We start from the raw sequence: 16,746 nt of genomic DNA on the forward strand, positions 1-16,746 counted from the left end.
TCCATAAAGACACGGATTAGGGAGTTTGGGGTGTAGTAACTTAACTGGCCTGCACAGAGTCCTGACCTCAACCCGATAGAACAACTTTGGAAGGAATTAGAGCGGAGACTGGGAGCCGGGCCTTTTTGTCCACATCAGTGCCTGACTTCACAAATGCGTTTCTAGAAGAATGGTCAAACATTCCCATAGACACACCCTTAAATCTTGTGGACAGGCTTCCCAAAAGAATTGAAGCTGTCATAGCTGCAAAAGGTGGGCCAACTCAATATTGAATCCAACGGACTTATTCCACCTACACACGACGTTTTTTTCCGTCGGAATAAACTATGGCGTTTTTTCCGACAGAATTCCGCTGAAGCTTGTGTTGCCTACACACGGTCACACCAAATTCCAACCGTCAAGAATGTGGTGATGCACAACACTACGACAAGCTGAGAAAATGACATTTAATGCTTCCGAGCATGCGTAGGAATTTTGCGCGTCGGAATTGCTACAGACGATCGGAATTTCCGATCAAAACTTTTTCGGTCGGAAAAATTGAGAACCTGCTCTCAATCTTTTGCTGGTCGAAATTCCGCCAGCAAAAGTCCGATGGAGCCTACACACGGTCACATTTTACGATGAAAAGCTCTCATCGGTCTTTTCCTGGCCGAATTTCCGATCGCTTGGAGAGACCGGGATGCCAATAAAGTGCATGTGCGTTAAAGGGAGGTGTTGCAATACTTTTGGTAATATGGTGTGTGTGATTATAGATTATAGATCACTATTCTATAGAATGCAAAAACAGTTGTAAATGAACACTTATTATAAAGCAGAAAACCTACAATATCTTTGCAGTTGGGCTGTCTCGTTTCTCGGTTCTTCAGATATCGTACTCTTTGTAATAGCTTACAAGTGTTCTATATTTCCTGTGTGTTAAATGCTGATCACTGCTCATGATGAGGTGGATTTGGAGAGTAAAAGGGGATTTATATCACATCAAATGATGCCCTTTACAATCAGAAAACGTCTATTTAAATCCTATCCCAAGTGACTGTGATCAAAAGCATCAGTCACCGTTTAACATGAGGTGGATATTAAAACCCTTGAATTTCTTATCAGCGACTGACTTATACACCATAACATAAAGGGGAATTACAAAGGGAAAGGGAGAACTGCTCAATAGGGAGAAAAAAATAGCTCCTGACAGATTTAGAATATATTACTTTTAGGAAGTAGTTATCAAATTTGGCTAAAAAAATAAAGTTTATATGTATCTGTGTGTGTGTGTGTGTGTGTGTGTATATATATATATATATACTGTATATATATATATATATATATACTGTATATATATATATATATATATATATATATATATATATATATAAATATATATATACACACACACATATTATATATGCACACACACACACAGTATATCTTTACATTTGAAAGCCTGGCTGGGCTGTTTAATACAGGATCAGCAAAGGCACCCTAAAGTCTTTGCCCTTGTACACACGGTCGGAGAATCTGTCGGAATGTGTCCTATCGGACTGTGTTGTCGGATAATCCGACTGTGTGTGGTATGCATTGGACTGATTCCGTCGGACCCAATTTTCCAACTTGTTGGAAATATTTCCCAACCAACTGGGCCGATCGGACATACTCCAATCATGTGTAGAGAATTTTGATCTGACCAAGTGCCACGCATGCTCAGATCAAATTCCTAAATCAAAGCTATTGGATACTAGCCTGAATGTAGTCCCATCATAACGAAATTACGTCATCACGTTCTGAAAGATTGGATTTTTCGACAACTTTGTCCGACCGTGTGTATGCAACAGTTTCGGACAAGATCCGACGGACAAAATCCGACGGGCCAAATCAGACGAATTTGGTTGTTGAAAGCTCCGACCTTGTGTACAGGGGCTTAGACTTTAGAGTTCATATTCTATCACATGCATAAGATGCCCCCTCACCTTGTTCTTTGAGTCTAATGATCTCGGTGTCGGAGCCAAAGCTGTTCCAGGCTGTGCAGTTGTATATGGTTTGGAAGTCGGCTCGCACAATGTTGCTGATGGTCAGGGTGGAGATGACACCTTCGTCTGTGCTGACTGTTTCCACTGTGTATCGACCTGAAGTTCCTGATTCCAGGACATTCTCCTTCCAGGACCAGGCCTAAATTAAGGGGAAATCACACATGGAAGACTTCAGGAGAATTTTGGTCAATTTCTTGGCTTATCTTAACTAACATATAGGGGAGAATTTCAGTTCAGTTCAGCCCATACCTGTAGATTAGCCATAGATGTCTGCTTTTACCCACGGATACAACAATCGCTGTCAGAAACAGCCACAAGGCCTTGTAAAGTATATAGGAAAAACAACAGAGGAGTGCCCCAGGGATTTTACGGGCTACCTGACTAGACCCCTAGCCCGTAAAATCCCTGTGGCACTCCTCTGTTTTTCCTTTGATTATTGGGATGTGGCCTGGGTTCAGATTTTTACAATTTATATATAAAATATATATCACTGGATTATCCATTGAACTCACCCTTTGTCTTGTGTTGGAGTATCCTTTCAACCCTAAACAGACATTTACATTTATGCTATAAAAGCATGCCCACTTTCTAAACTTATTTTGAATTTCAGCCTCATCTTGCATGTCAGTCACAAAAGCAGTTTAATAACATTATCAAACCGTCAAGAGAAATTGACACAACCCTGAAGGATTTATAGAAAAAATTCATTTATTTTCCTTTCAAGTTCTCTGCTGACCGTGAAAAGGTTCTTTACAATGCTAGGACCACTATAAAGTCACATCCATAATATTTACCAGATTTACACCAAAAGAAAAAACGACACAGATATCACATAGCGGCCCATAGGTCATAAAAACGTTGCATATATGCAATAGTAAATGTGTACCAGCAAATCCATGCTTTTGTAAATTGATATTCAGGTGTGTAGCCAGGTGCTGGGTATCTTTGCCTGTGTCATTGTGGGACATTCTGTAACACCAGCTGCAGTGAGCCTGTTTCCCTCTAGTGTTCGGCTTGGACACTGTCCTGAGAGCAAGGGATCTTGGGATATTTTGTCCGCGGAGCCAGGATTTGCATTGGAGCCAGACTGCTGCAGACTACAAGTTCCAGCCAGCTGGGAGAGAGAGAAGAATGCTGGGTGAGGACATAAGTAGCCTGGTCTGGGGAGGAGTCTTTCTCTTGGGGGAATGGCCTTCAGCTGAGAGCAGGGACCTGGCCACTCCAGGGAATGTGAGCAAGGCGGCAGCCTAGGTGGTGTGGAGAGCCTCCAGCGAGTGAGCAAGCAGATCCACCATTGCCAGCTCCCTGTCGACCAAGTGACTGTCGGGGGGCACTCTCATCGTCCTCAGTAGTTATAGAAGAATCCCAGTGTGGCTAGGTACACAGCCAGGCACCCGACACTGGTGGCAGATTCTTCAAGAGCCTGTTCTGGAACATTCTATTCCCTTGAGCTGTGCAATTACTATGTTGTCACAAGATTTTGTAATATTTGTTTCAAATGGTTAATGGTTCTCTCTTTGGATAGAGACCACTGCATTTTTCCTCTTTTTCATGAAGAAGCAAAACAAGAAACGCATTGACCCATTACGGACTTATCGCCACAGACTATCATTTCTATGAATGTACATAGTACTGAGAGGTCCAATAAAGAATATGTAAACCCAAAATTTCATATTCTTGATATGTGCATGCTGTACCATGTACTTGTATGAAAAAGTATCCTGTTCTCTTTGTATTGCTTACTTTGTGTGAAATCTCTGGTGTTCATGCCAGTCCCTCTGCTTTTCTATGAAAATTAACCACGCTAAGCAAGAGAGCACAGCATGGTCAGTTCCATAGCTTTGCTGAGAACTCAACCTGCTCTCCTCCAATGATGTGGCTTGTCCTGGCATGCCCCCCACCTCCCACACAACCATTCAGTTGGAAGATCAGTGTGCTGTGGTTTCTCCTCCTCCAGCTCTCTCAGCTCCTTATGCGATCACTTAGAAAAATAGGAGAAAAAAAAAGGTATTTATATATGTTTTTTATATTTATCCACAAATGTTTTGTCTTTCATTTCTCATGAGTGGCAAGGATGTGTTTTTAGTGGTGGGCATCAATAGTGTCAAAACAACTATTAGATAAGCACCTGAATGACCGCAACATACAGAGATTTAAAATGTAATACTGACCTATAAATCACACACATAGATTGGACTTATGTCTTTTTTCAACCTCACCTACTATGTCATTTAAATTGAATGGGTTTATCTACAAGGTGAGGGTTTACATATACTTTAAGAATGAAGATTTTATTGTGACAGATACAGTATGTCGCAGCTGGTACTCATTTACTATTGCTTATAGGCTATGTTTTTATGTCCTATGGGCTTCTATGCGATTTTATTGTGGTCATCTGGAATAATAACATTTGTATATGATTTTATAGCAATCTATTTGTGACCCGCTTTTGTGCCAGTAAAGTCTGATCATTTTTCTTTTGGTGTAAGTCTCGTAGACATTACGGATTTGGATTTATAGTGGTCCTAGCACAGTAAAGAACCTTTCACATTTAACTTAGCAGGGAACTTGAAAGGAGAATAATGAAGTCCTTCAATAATTTCTTCATTTCTGAGACTATCAGACAGCTGTGTCAATTTAACTTGTAAGTTTGATAATGTTATTAAACTGCTTTTGTGACCAACATGCAAGATGAGGCTGAAATTCAAAAGAAGTTTAGAAAGTGGGCATGCTTTTATATCATAAATGTAATTGTCTGTTTAGGGTTGAAAGCAGTGGCAGCCGCTCTATTAGGGGCACCGCCCCCCAATCCATGCACTCGGCCCCTAATCTACATGCACTGTGCCCTCAGCCCACCCAGTAGTGTGACAATAGCAAATTAATATTCGCTATTGTCTTCCCGCTTCTCCTGGCCAATCAGGAAGCGGGTCTTAAAACCCGATTGGCCAAGAGGAGAAGTGCTTGTCTTGGCCGGGAGTAGGGGGGGGGGCACCTAGGAGGTGATGCAGGGGGAAGCCGTCAGAGCTGCCCATGACCTGGATGGGGTAAGTGCGGAGCTGATAAGCAGATGGGCGAGCAATTGTGGGGGGGGGGGGGGTTTGTTCACCGCTTGATGGGGGGGTTAGGCCGACCTTGAACGAATGTGGGGGGGGGGTCGGGTGGTTTTTTGCCACCCCCTCAAAAAATAGAGCACCAGCTCTATTGAAAGATACTACAACACGAGACAAAGGGTGAGTTCAATGGATAATCCAGTGATATATATTGTACAGTGTACCCTTAACTTTATGCAATCTAAACCTTCTCCGAGAGGTGTCCGAATTACATCATGGGGCAGGGTTGCCCGGTGACATCCCCATGTTTATTTAGTAGCGGGGGGGGTGTAAGTGACTGTCATTCACTGAGTGATAAGCTACCCGCACCTCCACAACCAGCGGGCCAAGGTTGTGGGAATGGAAAATAGGCCCTTGTTGCCCGTCCCCCCATCCTGGCAAAGTGTCCTCCCATGTTGAGGGAATATGGCCTGGCAGTTCAGGAAAGGGGGTGCTCAATTGTGTCCTCCCCCCTTTCCTGGCCTGCTGGGTTGCTTGATCACATTAGGGTCTTCTATAAATTTTGAGGGGAAATCCACATTTGTTTTTTTGTGTAGGGTTCCCTTTAAAATGCAAAGCCCAAATTTCCTGGAATGAATTTTGGGTGGGGAACCAAACACATTTTTTTTTTTTTGCGTAGGGTCACCCCTAAAATCCATACCAGACCGAAAGGGCCTGGTATGGATTGGGGGGGGGGGGCGGGGTAGATTTTTTTTTTTTTCTTTTCAATGCTTTTCTTTTCTTTTGTTCATATTCTGCTTTCAGTGGGAAAACACAATAATCCCCCTCCCTGAACTACTGTAAATCTATGGCACACTGTGACCACCAGGACTATAAACGCCCTAAGGTCTACAACTGGTTCTGTACATAATGTAATTACTTCTCATGTTATCGTTATCTGTATTAATCAGTTCATAAGAGTTTGTACGTCTAGCGGCACACAACACACACACACGGCTCTGCATATTCCCCTGACTTCTTTGTGTGTAGGTGGGTGGAGGAGGCAGCAAAAAATAGCTTACACAAAGAGCTTTCTCCCCCTCAGCTATCTGCCAGCCTGCGGGCTCTGAAATTGATAGAAAGGAGATCAAAGATGTCCTGGTTTTATTTTTGGAATGTGTGCAAAACACTGTGAAGATGCTGCAGTACTTGATAGCAAGGCAAACTCTGAACAAGTGCTGCAGACAGGGACTGTGTGCTTTGTGTATACACACAATGTTTTAGCCTTCCTTGCTGTGTTCTTGCAACTTTGTTGCAGGTTTTTCCTTATTTCCTGTCTGGGGAAACCTTTGTCAACTTTGGAACCGTATATGGAGGGAGAACTCTGTAATGAAGCTCTAAATAGCAGTGAAAACCCGGAAGGGGCTCTTTTGGAACCCCTTAGATTCGATTATTTTCTCGGTTTTAACAAAGCCTGAAGAAGGAATCTAATGGGTCTTAATTTAAATGAGTCCCGAAAGATCCCCTTAAAGCGGAACTTTAGTAATTTTTTCAACTTTCCATCTATTAAATCTTCTGCCCTTGTTGTTTTAAGGCCTCATGCACACGGACGTTTTTACAGCTGCTTTTTTGAGCTTTTTTTGCAGCTTAAAAACGCCTGTCCATGTTAGTCTATGGCTTCATGCCCACCTAGGCGTTTTTGAGCTGCAAATAGCATAGGCGTTTTTAAGCTGTAAAAAAAACCCAGGACCAGTGCGTTCTGTGGCACGGAGCTAGAGCTGGAAAAACGTGAATCGTGGAAAAACGCGCAAAAACACTTAACACGTTTTCTTTATTTTCTGTGGCATTGTGGGAAATTTGGGAGTGCTATAGCCATGAGATGTGTTTCTTTAAAAAAGGAATACTTAACGCTAAAAAACGCCAATGCAAAACGCGGTAAAAATCGCGTTTTTTAACGCCGATTTTTCCAGTTGTCAGAGCTAGCTTTGCAGCCAGTTTTTTTAAAACGTCCGTGTGCATGAGCACTAACTTTGGAAAGTAAAACATTTTTTTTTCTGCCAGTAAATACCTTATACAGCCCACTTCCTGTTTGTATGGTCACTAGCCTAGGCTTATGACATTATGACATTGACAGGAAGGCAGGGGGTAGGAGTCATAGGAGGGCCAATGAGAGCTGCAGAGCTGGAGTTGTGCCTCTGTGTGTCTGTAAATGCAGGACGTGAACAGGCAGCAGCTTCAGCTGCCCACAGTTAAAATGGATGCAGCCAGACCCAGTGGAGGGAGATTTCTGCAGCATATTTGGCAAATACAGAATCACAGTATATATAAAATAATATGGTTGGAGGAAAGGTTCAGAATGGCAAAGATGTTTTTATTACAAATTATGTGAGCAGTTCCTCTAAGTAGAACTAAAGGCAAAAACGAATGGATAGAGTAAGAGAGGGTTATATAATCCCTGTCATTTATGTTTTTGCCATCTGTATCCCATTGGGGAGATTTCAAACTAAATCTTTCTAAAACTGAGCTTGTAACATTTCTGCCTGCCTGCGTCCTCCTCCCTAACATTTTCATAAAGATCAATAATACAACTATCCTTCCCTTAATGCCAGGGTACTAGGTGTAATCCTAGACTCTGACTTGTCCTTTTAGCCCCAAATCCAATCTCTGAAGAAAGCTTGTAGATTTCACCTCCATAACATCTCCAAAATGTGACCCTTTCTAACTAATGAAACCACCAAGCCACTCATTCACTCGGCTATCTCTTGCCTTGACTATTGCAACTTCCTTCTCTTAGGCCTTCCTCTCTGCAAGCTATACCCCTTCAGTCTATTATGAATGCTGCAGCCAGACTACCATACTTAACCACTCATGCTCTCCACTGGCTTCTGATTACCCATGGAATTCAATTTAAAATACTAACACGAACATAGAAAGCCATTCATAACTCTGCCTAGCGTTACATCACCAAACTTGTCTCAAAATATCACTCAAACGGTGCTCTCTGCTCCTCCCAAAACCTCCTTCTCTAGGTCTACCCTGTTTCCCTGAAAATAAGACCTAGCATGGTTGTCGGGGTGATGGCTGTAATATAAGCCCTACCCCCAAATAAGCCCTAGACTGTTTCCCCCAAAAATAAGCTCTACTCTGAAAATAAGACCTACAAGGACTTTAACTAGGGCTTATTTGGGGGGGTAGGGCTTATATTGCAACCATCACCGACAATCACGCTAGGTCTTATCTTCGGGGAAACATGGTATGTCTCCTCCTCTCATGCTAGTCTCCAGGACTTCTCCAGAGCCTCTCCCATCCTCTGGAACTCTCTACCTCAATCTGTCCAGTTTTCTCTTATTCTGGCCACCTTTAGGCGATCCTTGAAAACCCTTCTCCTAAGAGAAGCCTATTCTGTCTTCACCTAATAAATGAACTTTGAATCATCCCTCACACTTATTACCCTCTGTGCCACTTTCCACCACCCTATAAGATTGTAAGCTTTTATGAACAGTACCTTCTTAACCCTGTTGTATTTTATTGTACTGTATTCTTTCCCTTAGTAGAGCGCTGCACAAACTGTTGGTGCTACACTATATTGTCAAAAAGTATTGGGACGCCTGCCTCTACACACACATGAACTTTAATGGCATCCCAGTCTTAGTCCGTAGGGTTCAATATTGAGTTGGCTGATCCTTTGCTGTTATAACAGCTTCAACTCTTCTGGGAAGGCTGTCCACAAGGTTTAGGCGTGTGTCTATGGGAATGTTTGACCATTCTTCCAGAAGGGCATTTGTATGGTCAGGCACTGATGTTGGATCAAAAGGCTTGGCTCGCAGTCTCTGCTCCAATTCATCCCAAAGGTGTTCTATTTGGTTGAGGTCAGGACTCTGTGAAGGCCAGTCAAGTTTCTCCACCCAAGCTCGCTCACCCATGTCTTTGTACACTAGTTCAAATCATTTGGTGGAGGAGGGATTATGGTGTGGGGTTGTTTTTCAGGGGTTGGGCTTGTTCCAATCAAGGGTACTCCTAAAGTGTCAGCATACAAAAACATTTTGGACAATTTCATGCTCCCAACTTTGTGGAAACAGTTTGGGGATGGCCTCTTCCTGTTCCAACATGACTACCAGTGCACAAAGTAAGGTCCATAAAGACATGGATGAGCGAGTTTGGGGTGGAGGAACTTGACCAGCCTGCACAGAGTCCTGTCTTTAACCCAATAGAACACCTTTGAGATGAATCACCCATCGTCCACTTCAGTGCCTGACCTCACAAATGCGCTTCTGGAAGATGGTCAAACATTCCCATAGACACGCCTAAACCTTGTGGATAGCCTTCCCAAAAGAGTTGAAGCTATTATAGCTTCAGCCGGTGGGCCAACTCAATATTGAACCCTACAGACTAAGATTGGGATGCCATTAAAGTTCATGTGCGCTTAAAGACAGGTGTCCCAATACTTTTGTCAGTATAGTGTATGTAAATCTTGTGTAATAATTTCCTTTCACTTCCTATCCCATAGCCAAAACAGGAAGTGGGAGTAAATCCCTTCAAAGTGAAGGTATCCTCAAATGTCAACAGAACTAGTGTCCCCATTGCTAGGTTTCCAGCCTACTCCTATTCTGGTGACAACCCAAACTGTAGGATATTTTTTTCACTTTTACTCTAGGTAATAATGGTAAACAGAACTAATAGAGGGTGAATCTCCTTAATGGGGACACAGACAGCAATAAAAAAAACAGGTGCTCTAATCCCCGCTCACTCTATCCAAAACAAAAAGTTTGCCTTTAGTTATATTTTAATAAAAGTTCAAAGAATGGATCTAATAATCTGGTATCTTTAATAAGCCAATACAATATATCTCTTAAACTGCTAGTTTTCTGCATTGAACAAAGTAATACAACAGTAAACAGGTGATGTTTATTTAGAGCAGTGTTTCTCAACCAGGGTTCCTCCTGAGATTGCTAGGGGTTCTTTGAGCTTTGAGCAATGGTGGATTGATCTCCCACCTTCACTAATCACCAATGCAAGTGGATCATTTCCCATTACTTCCAAACTGACCACTAATGTTAGAGTGGACACTAGGTACCCTACATTATTTATTCTTACTGTATATTAAAAACTTTCTTTGATATATAAATCACGCTAATGTATCAAGAGCTGTAGGCATCATTCTTTTTAGCAAGGGTTCCTCAAGAACCTGAAAATAATTTCAAGGGTTCCTCAGGGGTAAAAAGGTTGAGAAAGGCTGATTTAGAGATTAAACAAAATAAATCAGGAAAGCCAATGCAATTCAGGAGATTGTGCCACCTTCATCAGGGCTGGAATGATAGCTGTGACATAATCAGCAGCGACACTGAAATACAATGGAGTATACTGTCTGTGCCGTCGGTAGGAAAAAAAATAAAGTTGGGAAAATGTCCTTGAAGGCTGTGCTCGCGGATATGGTATGACCACACTGGAGTAGATTTCCTGTGCTGTCAAAAACTGTAAAATCGTCTAATTAGATCTTTTCATAGAATACAATCTGAATTAATGACACATCGGCCTCTGGCTGTTTCATCATCTCACATTGTGGTGCTCCTTTTTCCCATATGTCTTCAAACACTGGAACCAGCAGTGCAATGTGAGCAACAGGATGAATGGGTGTCAATGCCATCAGACTTTGCAGGCAATGTTAACCATGCCACAACAAAACAAGCGAGGTGAATGGTGGGAAACATTGTTTAAGGCCATCATTAATGTTTTTCAGTGGCTCTGATTAATAACAAGCTACAAATGAGTAGCCGATTGGTCTGATCGTAACTTTCAGTTTATCACACAAATTTCAGTGCTATTGGCGACCTCACAGTTTCTTTGTTACTGCACAGTTACAGATTATTTATTTCTGCAGAAAGCAAATGGTTATTTTTCATACTTACTATCCTATCCGGGGGAGGAGTGCTGCGAATAAAACACTTGATTTGTCCCTTTTCACCATGCAGGGCGTGCTGTGTCTGAGTGCTGGAGATGATAGGAGGACCTGCCAGACAGAACGGATATGTTATTTCACACATCACCTAGACATAGTACACAATACCTGCTTTCACAGAATGCAAAAACTATTATTGTCATTTGCATGTTCTACATGGGCAGAAATCAACAGAAGAATAATGTCCTGATATAGTTAGATTTACGTTTTTGTATCGCTGTATCAGATATTTTTCACCAGTTTAGGAGCTTAACCACTTAAGCCCCAGAAGATTTACCTCCTTAATGACCAGGCATTTTTTTGCAATACAGCACTGCGTCACTTTAACTGACAATTGCGCGGCCATGTGATGCAGTACCCAAACAAAATTGACATCCTTTTTTCCCCACAAATAAAGCTTTCTTTTGGTTATATTTGATCACCTCTGTGGTTTTTTATTTTTTGCGCTATAAACCAAAAAAGACTGACAATTTTGAAAAAAAAATATATATTTTTTACTTTTTGCTATAATAAATATCCCCCCCCCCCAAAATAATATAAATAAATAAAAATTCTTCATCAGTTTAGGCCAATATGTATTCTTCTACATATTTTTGGATAAAGAAAAAAAATCGCAATAAGCACATATTGATTGGTTTGCACAAAAGTTATAGCATCTACAAAATAGGGAATATACTTATGGCATTTTTATTATAAATTTTTTCTTTTTTTTACTAGTAATGGCAGCAATCAGCGATTTTTAGCGGGACTGCGAAATTATGGCGGACAGATCACACACTTTTGACACTTTTTTGGGACCAGTGACATTTATACAGTGATCGGTGCTATAAAAATGCACTGATTAGTGTATAAATGACACTGGCAGAGAAGGGGTTAACACTAGGGGGGCAATCAAGGGGTTAAGTGTTCCCTAGGGAGGTATTTCTAACTGTGGGAGTATTGGACTGACTGGGAGTACAGCAAGATCGCTGTTCCTAATCCCTAGGAACAGACGATCACTCTGTACTCCCTTGACAGAACGGGGATCTGTTTGTTTACATTGACAGATCCCCATTCTGGCTCTCTGTGGAGCGATTGCTGTGGCCGGCGGACATCGTGGCTGCCGGCCACAAACGTCAGCTCCCCCGCCGTGCAGTGAGCACCTGTTATAGCTGTTAAAGGGACCAACATACAGCTATGGTAATTTGCAGGATCAAGCCGACCCACTGCAGTATAATGACGGAGGCCGGTCGGCAAGCGGCTAAAATTCGAAAACTGAAAAGACATACAGTAGCTGCTTTTTTTCTTCCTCTTTTACACTGGATGTAGGTAAACCCAAACAATTACCTTCTCTTTTCACTCCCTTTTGTTCTATCAAATATTTGCCATTGAAAACCCTTTTGTTAGATCTGCTTAATAAGTGCAAATATATTTGAATCCAAACTCTTTTTATTAACCACGTCAGCTCCTGAAAATGTTACCCCCTTCATGACCAGGCCATGTTTTGCTATAATGCACTAGCTAATTTAACTGGCTAATGCTTGGTCACGTAATGCTTTACCTACCCAATCAAAATTTGAAACTTTTTCACACAGATAGAGCTTTTCATTAGTGGTATTTGACCTCCACTGGGCTTTTTATTTTTGTGATACAAACAAAAAAAAGACCAAAAATAATGTTTTTATTTCTTTATTCATTTTGGCCAATTTTGGCCTTTGCCATGACCGGTGACTCCTGCGCACATGCGCCGGAGTGATGCTATCCCGGCTCCGGCCAATCACAGCGCTGGAGCCCGCGAACCTGGAAATAACTCCGGAAACTTAAAAAAACTGAAGTGTCATATAACATTCAGCATAGTAAATATTAGGCACAAATAACATGGTACAGAATGGAACAACATATCTTCACAAAGAGTCAAATATTATCCTGTCATTACCAGTGGTATCCAAACCTACAAATATCAGGTGGGTTTATCTGGTGATAGTAGAATTCAGCTAGGTATCAGGTTGTAGTAGATCTTGCAACCAGCACAAAATAAACATATATAATATACTCAGAGAAAACCCTATAACCATTACATTTGAAGGAGCCTAGCTATAACTAATTGTGGTGGGGCTAAGCCCGATATATCTAACTAGCCCCGCCAAACTAATGTAGGCCATACACAGTGTAAATTTCTTTCCTGCAACCAAATTTGTACGATTCCCCCATCAACACAGGCAGTGCTGACGGGAATCAGCAATAGTCTTCTCCTGGCAGAGGCAGACACTATAGCAGCCGCTAGCGATAATCGCAAGAGAATCCGGCAGGCTGGTGGTAACCAAGTTGATTGATCAATTAACTTGGTACATTCAGCATGTCCATTAACAGTTTGAATCTCGGGATTCGAACTGTGTATGGCTTTCCTAACTCAAACTTACAAAGTGCACTGTGGTGAAGATAAGCGAGTTGTTCCCTCAGCAGTAATGTGTTAACATAATATATCCATTGTTTACGTGTCGTAGAAGTAGATGACATCCAATACCTGGCTATAAGTTTCCTAGCAAGGTACAATAGTAGAGTGACCAAAATATGAACCCCTGGTTTAGCAGCACTCCCAGCAAACATATCAAAGGACCTAAAGGTAAGGTTGTTTGGACAGGTAATGAGATAGTTTGCAAAACCTCTGTCCAATATTTGGTAAGTTTTGGACAGCACCATACCATGGGATAAATTCCCCTGATAAGTGCAAATATAACCGGCTGATGCTATCCGAAAACTTGACTTCCTGTGCTATCTGCCAAATGTTTATAGTTACACTGTTGCCAGCTATCTCTGAAGACTACTACTGTTATAGAGAAGAGCGGAAGGGGGTGTTCTTTAGTCCTGTCCTCAGGTGACAACACTGTTCTCCAAAGATACATTGGGGTTGATTTAATAAAACTGGAGAGTGCAAAATCAGGTGCAGCTCTGCGTAGAAACACCGGTGTGTTAAAATAAAGGGGTGATATTTTTTACTGCCAACATCTCTCACTTTACTAAAAAAATATCATACATGATACCTATGGGACTTTTTTAAGGCAGATAAGACAATTGTGTATATTTCAATGAAAGGCTGGTATGCCAGATTTATTCAAACAAGGAAGACACCGCTCCAGGTGAGCAGTCACTACAGTCTGAATGCGCTGGGTGCAAGCCACGGCTCGCCAAAGATGATCAATAGAAAGAAAAGAACGGCTGCACACCACAGCCGTTCTTCTCTGGCAGATTTTTTTTTTAAAAACTCTTTTTATTGAAAAAGGTGACAATGACAGTTATCAAATGCGCTCAACATGAGCGAACAAAACAGTGCGGTACATCTTACAGTGCAAAATTTTCAATGTCTTTATAAGTACACTGCATTTGAGTATATTGATCCTGATACACGTTATAAGGAAACACCATAGAAAAACAAAAGTACAATAGCTATTTTTCAAATCTTTTAGTGATATAGTTACGTGTTGGTTACAGTAAGGGCAGAAGAATACCAAGCATCCCACACTATTATACTTAGTTGGGCAACCCCTATGTTCAAATATGAGTTTTTCATAGGGTAATACCTGATTCACTAACCTAAGCCATGTATGTATGTATGTATGGAGGTGTGGGCTGGGTCCACTTAAGTGCTACAGCTTTACGGGCCATAAATAATGTCTCCAGTAGCATGGTCCTAATATGACTTGGCCATTGCTCCTCGTCGAGGACCCCCAGCAGACACACCAGTGGGGTACATGGAACAGGAATTGATAAGACCGCAGACAATATCTCCGTCACCTGTTGCCAGTATCTCACTATAACTGGACAGAGCGACATAACATGTACAAAATCTGTGCTTGGACAGGTGCACCTAGTGCAGGCAGAGGTAGGTATACGGTGCATTGTGCGCAGTCTGACCGGGGTCAGGTAGGTTTGATGTAGCATATAAAAGGTGGATTAATTTTTTGTTGACAGAGGGAGATACAGATAAATGGTCGGAGCATGCCTCCTCCCAATCCTTATCAGACAAATCGGGGACAAGTTGTTGCCACTTGATGAGCACCTCCAGTGGAGCCCCACTAGTCGTGGCAGAGAGTAAATGTAGATACAGAGTTGAGATAAGTCCCCTAGGGCCCTGAGATCAAAGAACTCCTAACAGCGGGTGTTCAGAGAAGTCAGTGTCACAAATACAAAATTGAGTATGTAGCACATGTTGAAGTTGTAAATACGTATAAAAGTTAGATTGGGGAAATTCATATTTCCTTTGCAATCCCTCAAAAGCCAATACATTTCCATCATAGATGTTGTCCAGAGAAACCATTCCCCTATGCTCCCAGAATCCAGAGTCCACAAATTCCTTTAAATGGGGGAACATTGGATTGTGTCAGAGTGTAAGCGCCTGGTTAGTACCCTGAAAATGTGTTATTTTCTTGGTCTCCCTCCAAACGCTACGGGCCAATGTCAATATTGGTATATGCCTTTTCCCCAGTGAGGCCATAGGTTCCTCCAGTGCTGTCAATAGATGTTTGATTTTAAGGACATAGGTGAGATATGACTCAACCAATGCCGGCGCATCCGGTCCCAACTAGTCTGTCAGATGGTCAGATGGTGTAGCTGCCCAGCCAAATAATAATAATAATATAAGTTAGGCAATGCCATGCCAGTATCAGCCTTAGGGAGCTGCAGAGTGCAGAATTTATGTTTCTGCCTATGGGGGGCCCAAATAAAGGTGATAAGTAGCATGTCCAGGGTTTTAAAAAATGATTTAGGTACTGAGGTAGGCATGCGAGAAGTCACGTACAGACACTTGGGCAGAAGGATCATCTTAATAAGATGAATCCTGCCTGCCACAGACAGGGGACGTTTGGCCCAAACAGTAAGTTTAGCTTTAATCATGGTAACCAGAGGGTCCAGATTTGCTTGGGAAGCCTCTGAAGGAGACAGGGTAATAATGATTGCCAAATATTTAAACGAGGTCACTACCTAAAGAGGGCATGGAGGATCACTGCATGGAAGGGCCTATGAGGAAAAGGGCATCAGGGCTGCCAGTTAATTTTAAGGCCTGAATATGTGCCAAACTTGTCTGATTTGCATTGCTATTACTAATGAGGCAGAGGTATCCTGCATATATAAAATAATGCCATCTGAATATAATCCTATAGTATCTACTCTCTCACCCTAGTGATGCCTTTAAAGAGAGGAGACTGACGAAATCTCAGTGCCAGTCAGTGGCAGTCTCGATGGCGACTGCAAACAGCAAAGACAGAGGACATCCCTGCCTGGTACCTCTTCGAGGCTGTAAAGATGGTCATAGGAGACCATTGTCTAAAAGGTTAGACATGGGATCCGGATAAAGTATAGTGACCCATTGTTGGAATTTAGGCCAAAGTCAAATGAGCACAACGCAGCCATAAGAAAGGGCCATTCTATTGAGTCAAAGGCTTTTGCGGTGTCTATCGAAATCAGCGCACAAGACTCGGGCAGAAATTTTCTAAGTTGAGCTATTAGTTGTGTCCTATGTATGTTAATGGAGGTAGACTTTCCTGGCATAAAGCCAGTTTGGTCTGGATGAATTATTCTAAGAATGACTGCATTGAGATGTCTGGCCAGGATCTTTGCTAATATTTTATAGTCGATATTCAATAATGAAATTGGCTGATACAACGCACAATCAGCTGGGTCCTTCTCAGGTTTAGGAATAAAGACCACCATGGCAGAGTACATAGATGGTGGCAGTCTCCCCTCTCGAAAATTCTGTAGAATAGAC

General features: G+C 41.9%; 1 protein-coding gene across 4 annotated transcripts in view; it reads right to left on the reverse strand.

Annotated features, from left to right (window-relative positions):
* KIRREL3 (kirre like nephrin family adhesion molecule 3) overlaps positions 1 to 16,746 on the reverse strand; it is a 1,324,921-nt gene that overhangs the window by 121,430 nt on the left and 1,186,745 nt on the right. For all 4 annotated transcript variants that reach the window (XM_077457844.1, XM_077457843.1, XM_077457846.1 and 1 more), the window contains exons 11-12: positions 10,957 to 11,057; positions 1,962 to 2,160 (exon numbers count right to left, since the gene is read on the reverse strand). In XM_077457844.1, the coding sequence (XP_077313970.1) occupies positions 1,962 to 2,160; positions 10,957 to 11,057 (300 nt within the window). The remainder of the gene's footprint in view (positions 1 to 1,961; positions 2,161 to 10,956; positions 11,058 to 16,746) is intronic.

The sequence above is a fragment of the Lithobates pipiens genome, unplaced genomic scaffold (assembly GCF_037356315.1).
Source record: "Lithobates pipiens isolate NorthernLeopardFrog02 unplaced genomic scaffold, aLitPip1_a1.2 Scaffold_27, whole genome shotgun sequence".
Taxonomy (NCBI): Eukaryota; Metazoa; Chordata; class Amphibia; order Anura; family Ranidae; genus Lithobates; species Lithobates pipiens.